We start from the raw sequence: 12,635 nt of genomic DNA, 5'->3' as shown, positions 1-12,635 counted from the left end.
TACCAATCTGAGAGAATCATTCTAAGGGCTCTAGGAAGTTGAGGACTGGCAAGTAGAAATGCTTTTGATGAGTAAGGTGGGGTGGGTTGGGGGTTGTGAATACCCAATCCCAGCCTCTCCTTTCAGACCTTTAAGCCGAGCTTTGGGACTAGACCAACCCCACTTCCGGGCCTCGGCCCCGCCCTCCACTCATAGCCCCGCCCACAGGCGTATTTCCAGCCGCAGCTTCCATGCTCTGGGCCTGTTTCTACCTGCAGTCAGCGCTCTGAGCAGACCCCAGGGCCCCAGTACCTGCGGGCAGCAACTGCACTCTCCCTGCCTGCTGTGGTTGAACTTGGTTGGCAGCCAGAGCCCCGGAGCCCCGCCCCCAACGGCGGGGCAGGAAGCGGAAGTGGCGTCACTGGTCTGCAGCGGGTGTTCCTGCCCCGTGCTCCTCCTGCAGCGGGTCACTTTGGGCCTCCTGCGGTTCAACGTGTTCTTGGTGAGTAACGGGAGGGCTCAGGGATGGAACCGGGCGCCTTAAAGGACAGGTTGGGCCTGGTCCCCCAAGGGACCTTCTTAGAGGGGCCTGGCCCCTCCGCTCTAGTCCGCCGGGACGTGAGCCACCCCCCCTCCCCCGCGTTCAGCCGGGTTGGACTCATGGTAAGGGCTCTTCTGTGGGGTGTTGTCCTTCACTGTTGTTGATGTAAATAAACAATAAACAATAATAAGAATAGGGAAGAGTTTTTTGAACCAAACTGTGATCTAGCCTGGAAGCCCGTTTCCCAAATTATTCTGAGGCGCTGCTCCAGGGAAGCATGGCTTCTGGCACAGTTGTATCATCTTGTCAGAACAAAGAAACATAAAAAAGTCAGGGATACAATTCTTCAGGGTTTCAGAACAAAGAACAAAGCAGCACCTACACGGGTGAGTCAGTACGGCCTTGGCACCTGGGAAGGAAGTCTTACCAAGGGAGTAGCAGCATCCGTGTCCCGGGAAGAGGGGCGTTTAATCTTTGTTTTTAACATGGGCATTCTTTATTTCTGGTCATTGTGCACTTTCCTTTAATAATTAAAGCAGGTGTACAATATATGTTTGATAGATCACAAAAGGCTATTTTAAAATATGCTTAAAATTCAAGTTAACTCATGTATAAGCTAGAATGGCTTCCCTCCATTTCTCACTGTGCTTCCTTATTCAAAAGCCTCCAGTGTGTTTTTTGTGACCTTTCTCCATGAGGAAAAGAATTTCCACTGTTCAAGTTCTCCAGGTATTGCGAGCCTGGAGATCTTGCCGTGTTCCTCTGAGTATTAGGGAAAGTTGCTTTAAAGGTCTTCTTTTCGTATGAAAAAAAAAAAAAGGTTTCATCTGAGAATTTGGTTTTGTCTTTGTGCGTTTTTATTTTTGAATATTACATAGAGGTAGAAAGATAAGATACTTTCTCAGGTGTCAAGGGTATCCATATTTCTGTATATAAATATAAACGTAACGTAGATCAGAGATCTTTCTTCTGAAAAAAACACAAGAGTACTTAGCTATCTCATCATCTGAACTTTCCAGAGTCAAAACGGGCCTCCAGGAGATGTAGTGGAGGTTTTATGACACTAGTTCTAGAATGAGGTGTTTGGACTAGGTGTATTTTCCCCCACTTTTTTTTTTTTTTTTTTGGTAAAATCTTAAACCTCAAGAAAATGTGACTATCCAGTACGAGTGTTCGTTGTAGTAGATTCACTTATTATGGGAATTTTACATGTTTGTTCTCCCTGTAGACTTACAAATACATTTTATGGTGAGCTTTTTTGTGAGTAAGTTGAAAATAAATTGCATATATGATACTTTAAAGTACTTTGTAATGATTCTCCTAAAGATAAGGGCATTATCCTACCAAAATCACAATACCATTATTTGATGTATGAAAAGTAAAAATCATAATGTTTTCTGATATCTGCTCTAAAAAGCTAACTTCTCCACATTGTCCCAAAACATGTTTTTGGTTGGTTTCAAACAATCAGGTCTATATATGGCGATTGCTTATGCCTTTTGCCCTTTTTTTAAACCTAGATCACTTGCTATTGTTTGTCTATTATATTCATTATACTGACTCTTTGAAGAGTCCCAGGCGTTCTTTTAGAAAGTCACACAGTTTGATATTTCTTCTTTTATTTTCAGAGCACATTTAAGTTTTCTTTCCTGTCTTATATTTCCTGTCAGTTGGTAATTGGGTTCAGAGCAGAGTTTGGGAAACGTTTTGTCTGAAAGGGTCCAGATAGTAATTACTTGATGCTTTGTAGGTTATAAAAGTGCGGAATTAGTCAGCTTTGCCCTTGTAGTGGGAGAATAGCTAGAGACATGAGGAAACAAATGGGCATATCTATGATCCAGGGAAACTTCGTTTACAAAAACATGCCTCATCATATTAAGTGGAATAAGTCAGACAGAGAAAGGCAGACATCATATGATAGCACTTATGTGTGAAATCTAAAAAAAAAAAGAATGATGCAAACCAGAAATAGACTCACAGACATAAGAAAAAGTTTATCAAAAGGGGAAGGGTTGGGTGAGGGATAAATTAGGAGTTTGGGATTAACCTATACACACTACTATATATAAAATAGATAAACAATAAAGACCTACTGTAGAGCACAGGGAACTGTATTCAATAGCTTGTAATAACGTGTAATGGAAATGAATCTGAAAAAGACTGTTTCAAGTAAGATAATCACAGAGTTGTCAAGCAGGAAAGGCTAGTCTCAGAAACCAAAGGGCTTGCTACTTCTCTGATAAGGGAGGTTTACAGTGTCTTGAGCTTCATCTGGGTCCATGTAGAAGTCTCCATTTCAAGTTTCCTATTTAACTTTTCCTGATCAGTACCCTAATTTTCACATGTAAAGTGTGAGACTGACTTTTAAACTATGGTTGAAAATTGAATGTTGCATTTGATTTTTAGCAATATCTTCCCCGTGTGACCACAAGAAATGAGTTTTTAAACTGTCATAGGATCTCTCTGGTTCATGACTTTGACTTGGGCTGCAAGACAGCAGATCTGAGCTTGTTCTTTTCTGGGCAACTACACTCAAAAGACTCACAAACATAATCATAATGATTGCTGTACCATTAAATGTAGCATTCAGTGGTCTCCCAAGGGAAGATCTGTGTCATAATAGACCATAGAGGTATCTTGACTATTATGATTCTGTGAATGTCATTCGTATTAGCAAGGCACTCAGCTTTTTGTTCAAGTCCAAAGGCTTGTTCAAACATATTCTCAATTTACTACATTGTATCCAGGGATCACTGTCCTTCTCAGGTCTCTATGAGTCTGGATGAAATCAGGAGACAGAAATCATACTTTGATTTAAACAGGAGAAGTGTAATATAAAAATGTAAAGAGAAATTCTAATACTTCTTTTTTTACTTACTCTATCATTAATTTAGGGAAAATTAGTAGGGTAAAGTAGTAGAAATTGATGTAGAACCCCATCATTTTCAGCCTCATAGCAGCTAAGAGACCAAACGTCTAGGACTGCAGCAGGGAGATGGTGCTGGCCCTTCATTACCTCACATGGAGTGACTTGCAAACACCTCCAGCATTTCCAGTTGCCATTAAAAATTCTAGCACAAAACCATGACCTAGACTGCCATCTCCAAATTCTAGAGTTTATGAAGAGTGTTTAACGAATGCTAAGCATGTAGGGGGGCCTTCTCCCCAAGAGTGGACTTCAGACCTTGTTGGAGAAGGTGCCATGGCAGCCCTTTGGATGTAAAGAAGCTTGCTAGGTGGCCAGGAGGAAGCACCCCTCTGGGATGCAGAAGAGCCATGACTGGTGGGCAGATGTGGAGAGGGAATTGGGGTGCCACTACCAGCGCAAGACCCAGAGCACTAAGTGTCCATACAAGGAGGCCGTGAGAGACAAGTGTGCAGGTAAGCTGAGGCTGGTGTGAGTGCTCGGAAGAAGACTGTTTCTCTCACCCTTCCATTCTTAGAGTAATTAAATACATTTCTGAAAACTGAGATGTATATTATGTTATGAACAGTTATTTAGCTATAATTTCACTGTGCTTGAGGAGTGGTGTGAAGGATCTCCATTGTCTGTTGATCGCCAATCTTTTGGGGGAAGTAATTAGGTTTATTTTTAGAGGAGGTACTGGGGATTGAACCCAGGGCCTTCTGCATGCTAGGCATGTGCTCTACCACTGAGCTATAGCCTCTCCCTTATACTACTCTTTGTACTGGAGACATTGGCATCCAGAACAGACATGGTGGTACCCATGATGTGCAAAAAACCAATGTTTCCAAAAAGAAGCTGATTCTAATGTCAGCGTTGCCAAGAAGCATTACTTGGACACAGAGGTCATTATGATGAGAGATTCTCTTGCTCCAAAAATATAAAAAAATTAGATGTGTATCTACTCAATATTGTTGCAAGTATACAAAGCATTGCTTGACAGAAGTGGAAGAAGAAATAGGCACATCCAAAATTCTGGTGAGAAATTTTAATACATTTTCCCCATATTGTTTCACTAAACATTAGAGGAAGCTCTAATCTAGGAGATTTCCAGAGTGTGCAGGGATATTTGGGAATCTCAAGCTAGAATGGAATGACTTCCGGGCAGTGGATGTGGGAATTGTGGTCCTCCCTAGGTGCTCCTGTCTCCTTCCTTTTCTCCTAGGTGTTCTTTCAAAGGACCCTTTCTGCTTTCCTGAGGAAAAGAGAGAGACAGATGGTGGCTGATTGTGTGAGAAATTGTCCTCAGATAAGAAGAAAGTTATCCTTCTACAAAATGATGTACTGTGTCCACCAGATGGACACATTTCCTTCTAGGCAGGCCTGTCTCCTGAGCTTCTTAAATAACGCCATTGGAGAACCGAGTCCCTGATGAGTTCCCTCCCACAGTGGAGGCTCTTATACTGGTGACAGATTAGCCTGAATAATCTTAGTATGTCAATAATTACCTCCTAATATTGCTTCTCATGATGGTGACTGCATAGTTTTAATTTTGCTTGGTGCTCTTACATAGTAAGGAAGATGATTGCATTTCTCGAAAAATGTATTCATTCATCAGCATTTACACGTGTCTCCAGCTGGGTTAGGACTGTGCTGCAAAAGGGAAATAAAGTTCTTTTGGGCTCATTGTATTGAGATAAGTTCATGTGTTACGTGCTCCATTAAAGCCATGGTTGGTGGATACCAATCACAAGTGAGTGTGGTGAGAGAGAAGGAAACCCAGGACCAGTGCGTCCCAGGGGAGATGATGAGAGACCCTGAATCCCTCTGTTGCCATTGGGTCTCCCGTCTTCATTTGCCAGTGAACATTGGTGTAGTTTTTAATTTACTGAAGCTAGTGTGTGTGTGATGGCTTAGGATTCAGTGACCTTTGCTGATGTGGCCGTGGACTTCACCCAAGAGGAGTGGACTCTACTGGACCCCTTTCAGAGAAACCTGTCCAGAGATGTGATGCTGGAGAACACACCCATCTTAGCTTTGGTTCACCAGAGGCAGATGCTGAGCCAAGGATTCACGTACAAGCAAAGGAGCAAAGGGAGCCCACGGAACATGGGTTGGAGAGAGAGGAGCAATACAGGGAGGACAGTACATCCATCACGCTAACCTTAAGGCAGCTCCCACGGCGAGTGAGCAGGGTTCGCATCCTCTAGGGAAATTCTGGAAGGTGGCACAAAACCCAAACTTAAGGGCCACCCTAGCTAAGGGGTGGAGAACGCGGTGTGCCCCCACCTCTCCATCAAGAATTGGCCCTGGTGGCGCAGTGCTTTGTCACTTGTGCCATCACGCACTGGGAAACGTGGGCTCCACGTGGTGCCGACAGAGGCGGCCAGGCTGGTACGCGATGGAGAGAGTGAAAGGATCCCAGGGAGTGCAGGAGAAACGGTGACTGCTTCTGCTGCTCCGTCCTTCCCTGCAGTCTCAGTTCTATCAATCTTCTCAGCAAAACGTGCGCTAAGTTCTGAACACATCCCACAAGTGTGTAACTGCCATTCCGACTGGCACCTCCATAGGGTGCTCTCCCCCCAAATTAAACCATGGGAGAAAAGTTTTTTTCTATTGTATTCACTATTACATGTTTTGGGATCTTAGAATGTATCTTAAAACTGTGATAATGGGAAATGAAGGTCCAGTGAAAGAAGGTAGTGAAGGATGTAAGGAAAGAAGGAAGGAAGGCAGAGAATGAGGCAGTATCTCACTTATCCTATGCAAAGTATTACTACGAATTACCTGAATGAAGCCGCTTTCAAATCTAGACTCCTACTCTTGCAGTTGAAAATCAGGTCACTGTTTTCAGGTAAAGTTTCATAGCAAAGTTAGGAATGTGGGCTCAGTGTCAGGTTTCCAGGTTAGAATCCATCCCAATCTCAATCTCTTTGAAAAATGGGGTACCTGAGAGAAACTGTCTTTAACAGATGTTGTCAAGATAACATAAAACATACACATAAACCCAGAAGAACGGCCTTGATACTTGAAGCACTTGTCTTATGATTATTGTGCGATTTTCACTCCATTTCTTCCAGGGAAAAGCAAACACACAACAAAATTATGGTGAAGAATATCAACATTGGAAAGGATAGTTTGGAGGAAACCATGCCACATGTGATACAAGTTCTCCAAATCTAATGTGGGAAATCACCGGATTGGCTGTAAGAAAACTGGCCCAAGACAGAAATGTATGGGCTGCAAATAGGAATGAAAAGTTACAAAGGGCTCACTGAGGAGGTTGCTTGAGGAGAAACTAATGCAAAAACAAATAAAAGTCACAAGTGCGTTGATTATAGAAGAAATGAAGCATGTCTTAGGGGAGAAGAAGCAGGATATTCAAGTTCACAGCAGTTGTCTTTGCGGCCTCACAACGTCCACTTAGTTCTGAGGCCCGAGGCCCGTCATGGACAAGGGGCTCCTCGACTGAGCAGCCTCCCCAGGGCCCCCTTCACATCCTTGTTCCTCAGGCTGTAGATGAAGGGGTTCAGCATGGGGGTGACCACAGTGTACATCACGGAGGCAGCTGAACTTCTCTGGGGAGAATGGGTCCCATCAGAACTGAGATAGACCCCCAGGCTTGTCCCATAGTACAAGGAGACCGCAGAGAGGTGAGACCCACAGGTGGAAAATGCTTTATATTTCCCCCCAGCCGAGGACGTTCTCATCAAAGACAAGGCAATTCGAGAATAAGAGAGGAGGATCCCAGTGAGGGGAAACACACCCAGCAGGGCAGTTGCCACAAACAAGAAGATCTTATTGACGAGGGTGTCAGAGCAGGCCACCATGATCATCTGAGCCAGTTCGCAGAAGAAATGTGGAATTTTAGTGCCAATACAGAAGGTCAGCCGCCTCAACAGTAGAATGTGAACCAGGGCCACCAAGAAAATGATGAACCAAGACATTAGAACCAGGAGACCACAGAGGCGTGGGTTCATGATGACCATGTAGTGCAGGGGGTGGCAGATGGCCACAAAGCGGTCATAGGCCATCACAGTCAGGAGGAAACCATCCATTACAGCAAAAATCATAAAGAAATACACCTGAGTGAGGCATCCTGTGTAAGAGATGTCTTTGCTCTGGGCTTGGAGGTTCACTAGCACCTTCGGGACAGTGGTGGAGACGAAACAGATGTCAACAAAGGACAGGTTGGAGAGGAAGAAGTACATGGGGGTGTGGAGGTGGGGGTCAGAGCTGACGGCCAGGATGATGAGCAGGTTCCCGAGCACGGTGACCAGGTACATGGACAGGAACGCTCCAAAGAGGAGGGGCTGCAGGTCAGGGTGCTCTGAGAGGCCCAGGAGGAGGAATTGTGATTCTTCTGTGTGGTTTCCTGCTTCCATGTAGCTGGTGTGTCTGCTGGGGCAGAAGGCAAAAGCATTATTCAGTGAACAGCCAACTAGCATCTCAGCTAGTCATCACCTTTATGATTCCACCTTTAGGCTGATGTCCTTCCAATGCCAAGGATTCACTCAGTCATATGGTAGACCATTTTCATTTTTAATCTAATTATTAGCCACTTTTAAATTTAGAAGAAAAAAAATAAATCTATTCACTGGTTCTAATTCTTTTTTTATCTTTTTAAAAAATCTTCTTAAAAAATTATTTTTCTTCTGGGCCACCAGTAAGGGCTCACCAATAAGGTCCCAATTCTCACAGCTACTTCACCCTTCTGTTTTTTTTCCAGGGGAGGGAGAGGGAGGTAATTAGGTTTACTTATTTATCCATTTTTTTAATGGAGGCACTGGGGATTGAACCCAGGACCTCATGCATGTTAGGCATGCACCCTACCACTGAGCTATACCCACCCCTCTTTCACTGGTTCTAATTCTATTTGAAGCTATGGACATAAACCAGTTTCGTCTATAATATGACCTTTGCAAAATGGTTGAAGATATTTAGAAACTTTTCTTTATGACCTCCATTCTTTCTTCATGCAAATAGCCCATTAATTGTTATGAAGAGATGGATTCTCAACTCAGAGAAACTTAATTCTACGACCTGATGCTTCCTATTATGATAGTTAACTCTCAGATGCCTTAAGTACTTTTATTATTATCTTTTAATTTCTAAAAATGTGGTTACTGCTATTACCTTCTTCATGAGGGTTAAAAATGCCTTTGTGTACAATAGGATCTGAATAAATGGTAGCTATTATTATTACTAAGTTCATCACATGCCTGAATATAGACAAAAAATAGAATAGTAAAATGAAATAAAATGCATTCATATATATTTAAAAAGAATAATAAGGGAGAGGGTATAGCTCAGTGGTAGAGCGTGTGCCTAATATGCACAAGGTCCTGGATTCAATCTCCAGTACCTCCATTAAAAAATAATAATAAAAAAATAAATAAACCTAATCACCCCCCCCCAAAAAAGTAAAAAGAATAATAAATCGTAAACAAGTAATTCCTGCTCTGGGAATAAAACTCTATCTGGTTAAATCTAGGATGTTTGCTAACATAATTCATCTCAAAAATAGGTAAATGAAGAGGAATCATAACGATAATCACACTCAAAAATTCGTTTGAGAAAATGTAAGTCATCACTGGTGAGCAGCCAGGTGAGAGCCTCTTGCTAAATAAAGAAAATAAAGACAATTTCTTAATCCAGTGAAGGTTAGGTATTTTAAAACTGCAACCAAAGGATATTCTGCATGAAAACACTAAAATATTTGCATTAACTTCATGAACAGGACAAGGCTGTCTACTCCAACTTCAGTCACTCCATATTCTCTGAAACACTGAAAGAGAATGCTAAAATGAGAAAATGATTTTAGCCTGAGTACCAAACGTCAAAAATAATTACATTGTTTGAAAACAAATTTCTTCCGTATAGCACAGGGAACTATATTCAACATTTTGTAATAACCTTTAATGAAAAAGAATGTAAAGATGAATATATGTATATATATGCATGGCTGGGACATTGTGCTGTACACCAGAAATTGACACATTGTAACTGACTACAATTTTTTTTTAAATTTAAGAAAATAAATAATTACATTGTAGATAATATTGTGGATACAATACGGTGGATAAGATGAAACAGCAACTTCAGTATAGAGATATTAGGTCCTATTAGGAAGGTGAATCTGCCAACAAAAAGTAGTTAGGGAATCGAATAGAAAAATCCAGTCAGGGGGAGGGCATAGCTCAAGTGGTAGAGCCATGCTCAGCATTCACAAGGTCCTGGGTTCAATCCCCAGTACCTCCTCCAAAAATAAATAAACCCAACTACATCCCCCTTAAAAAAAAAAAGAATAAAAAAGAAAAATCCAATCACATGAGGAACAAAATAGAGAATAAGAATACCTTATGCATAGCAAATCTCCAGTGAGTAGTTGATAAATAAATGATTGCACAGTGGAAATCTTTAAGAGGAGCCTACAATTATGGGAAAGTTTAGAGAAGAGGTAGAGACTCTTTGGGAAATAACTCTTACTGGAGAGAGGCTCTAGATTCCAAAAAGAGAGAAACAGGACTGGTTTCAATAGAAATGAAAGTACTTGCAGACTACACAGACTTCACCATCACGGACTAAATAAATACTGGACTATTCTAGTCTCACTGTTCTAGAGGTAGAGTCCAGTACCCACTTTCTCTCTTCTTTTTCTTCCTACTCCACCAGCCTTTCCTGGGACACAGTCTCCAATGGTTATCACTGAATCTTTCTCTTCTCTGCACTGTGTCCTGGAGAAGCCCATTTGGGTTTGCACCGAGGCTGGGGTAAGAAAATTACAGGAAACGGGCAACAGGGACATGTTATTATCATTGCAAGGGTTGAATTCTCAGGGCTCCTCATTAAATAAATGGTTCTAGTAACTTTCCTCTCTCCAAACAACTCAGCTCCCTTGAGATGCAAAGATAAGAGAGTGGAAAATTTTCAGCCAAAGTTGCGTATGTGTGGGCAACAGTGGGGGAAGAAGTTATATTCTCCCAAGAGAAATTCTTTCTTTGGTTTGAATTAAAAGTGACAGGATATCCTCTAAGGAATGATTAGTTTCTGTGTGAACCAAAACATGGGAGCCTTTGCTGATATTAGGGAGGGCTCCATATCTTACCTCTAAATGGGGGGGGGGGGCAGGGGCTGCAATAATCCAGGTAGACTGAATTGAAGACTGAGTATTGAGAAAATACATGTGGCAAATGTGACTCACCTGTAAAATTTGTCAGGGTAGGGGAAGACAGAGGTAAGATACAGCCTTCAGGGAGTTCAAATATGAGAGAGTTAGACCCAAAATTGTATGGAAGGTATGAGAACGCATTTAATTTTAAAGAGGATGATAATATTTAGTGCAGGCATTTGAATACACAGGAATTTCTGGGTATACAACTCGCAAGAGGCATTATACCCTCTCAGCCAACGACAGTCACAATGTGCTGTATCTCCAATTTGTAGGATGTGGTCCCAGGATTGGAAGTAGAAGTGATCCTGTGTAAGTCACGCCCAGTAAGCCATGTGGGAGTTTGTGCTCCAGGTCTCCACATTTCTGGCCAGTGCAGGTTTGGAGGTCTTGACAGCTAAAGAGACAACAGTTCCAGAGACACGGCCGAAGCCCCACGGAGCTTCTAGCTGTGCTACTGCCTGACATTGCAGGATCTTCGTGCCAAGAATAGGAATCATCCTGCACCCCTGGTGAGCAGTGTCACCATGTGCCCGTGGCAGTGGGCACGCACTGGTCCCCTGCTGCGCTCAGTCAGCAGCGCGGAACAGGAGCAACCTGAGGGCAAACACAGTGGTGGATACACAGTGATGGCTGTTAGTCACTTAGGCTCCCACAGCTAGAGATCTGAGTGGTGTGACCTTGGGTGAGGCTGGTTCCTTTAGCTGAGGGCAGTTCTCAGGGCTGAAGGCTCAGGGCTGTCACATGGCTGCACTTCCTGCACCTGAAAAATAAGCCTTTAACTGAAGAGCTAGGTGGGCAACGCAGCACAAGATTCCCTACTTTCCACCTGGTTGGCTGTTTGGATTGTAATTTGCAACAACATGGACTGTATCTCATGAGAGCTTGCTCCTGATGTATGGTGGTCAGGAGATGGGAGGACCTTTCCTTAGGAAGTGAGAGCCACACTGAGAACTGAAGCATCCTGAGTAAGGCTCAGCCGAGCATAATCTTGTCTTTCTGACCTCCTCCTCTATGAAAACCCAATTCTTTCTAGCACTACTGCCATTAAGAGAGAACACTGGACCAACATATGCCACTGCCAAGTGCAAGTTATTAGTGGGGTGTTTCACAGGGACATCAAACCAAACCTTTCCAAGGTCAAACTCACATCTTTTCTTCCTTCCTTCCTTCTCCAAACATGTTATATCAGAGAGAGTAACACCATAGATGACGTGAACAGATCCACAGGTGGAATTATCCTAAATAGTTAAGTGATAACAACAGTCTGTTAAAATAATTTTCCTAATTAGTCTTTACTTTTATGTTGGCATTTATCACGAAGTCTAGTTTTACCATTCACTTACATATTAAAATAAGAATAGATTCTTTCTCCCAGTAGAATGTACCCTCTATGAAATTTGGGCTTATATGTTTGGCCAAACTTCATACCAGTACCTAAAAGGTAATAACAAATATTTAAGGGCACAAGTCAGTCAATCACATCATTGCTATTACTAGAATTGGAAATAAACTAGTTCCAGCTTCTGGGAAAAAAATAAGCAGAAAAAATAGAAAAAAAACTTGGAGCACAGACATGTTTCAGTTTTTCCTCTCCCTTTCTAGTGTTTGCCAGATGCTAAACGTCACCTACACAAATTGAACATCTGTAAATATCATAAATTTATATAATGAATTCCCCCATGTTTCTGCCTGTAATCTGTTAATTTCAGCGTGTCTTGTTTGCCATATAACTTTTAAGAATATGTAAATTATAGATAATTTTTCTCTTTAAGGAAACATTCTAGATGTAATAGTAGTGTAAATACTGGAATTTAAGAAGAAATAAAACTATGGTCATTCAAGCATCAGGTTCCTCTTTTTCCTCTCTTTCAACATGCTTCCTGTATGATTAATAAAATGGAATAGTTACAGAGGGTGTATGACACACATCTCAGGTACTATTATGGACTGAATTGTTCACTCAGAATGCATACGCTGATGTCGTAATCCCCAGTGTCTCAGAATGTGCCTTTAAAGACAGAAAGTGCCTTAAAAGA

At 42.2% G+C, this 12,635-nt stretch overlaps 1 protein-coding gene and 1 non-coding gene across 2 annotated transcripts; both read right to left on the bottom strand.

The window, feature by feature from the left end:
* Positions 1-6,522: 6,522 nt before the first annotated feature.
* On the bottom strand, positions 6,523-7,936 carry LOC102511790 (olfactory receptor 7D4). The gene has a single exon (XM_006179380.3). The coding sequence runs from the start codon at positions 7,871-7,873 to the stop codon at positions 6,872-6,874; it is 1,002 nt and encodes a 333-aa protein (XP_006179442.2). The 5' UTR covers positions 7,874-7,936; the 3' UTR covers positions 6,523-6,871.
* Positions 7,937-8,203: 267 nt separating this feature from the next.
* Positions 8,204-8,275, bottom strand: TRNAV-AAC. The gene has a single exon. It is a non-coding gene; the product is annotated as a tRNA-Val (tRNA).
* Positions 8,276-12,635: the final 4,360 nt, after the last annotated feature.

This window comes from Camelus ferus, chromosome 22, assembly GCF_009834535.1.
Source record: "Camelus ferus isolate YT-003-E chromosome 22, BCGSAC_Cfer_1.0, whole genome shotgun sequence".
In the NCBI taxonomy this organism is placed as follows: Eukaryota; Metazoa; Chordata; class Mammalia; order Artiodactyla; family Camelidae; genus Camelus; species Camelus ferus.
This window is presented reverse-complemented; position numbering and strand designations above follow the sequence as displayed.

Coding starts and splice junctions, on each gene's coding strand:
- LOC102511790 (XM_006179380.3), bottom strand. CDS start 7,873: ATGCTAGTTGGCTGTTCACTGAATAATGCTTTTGCCTTCTGCCCCAGC.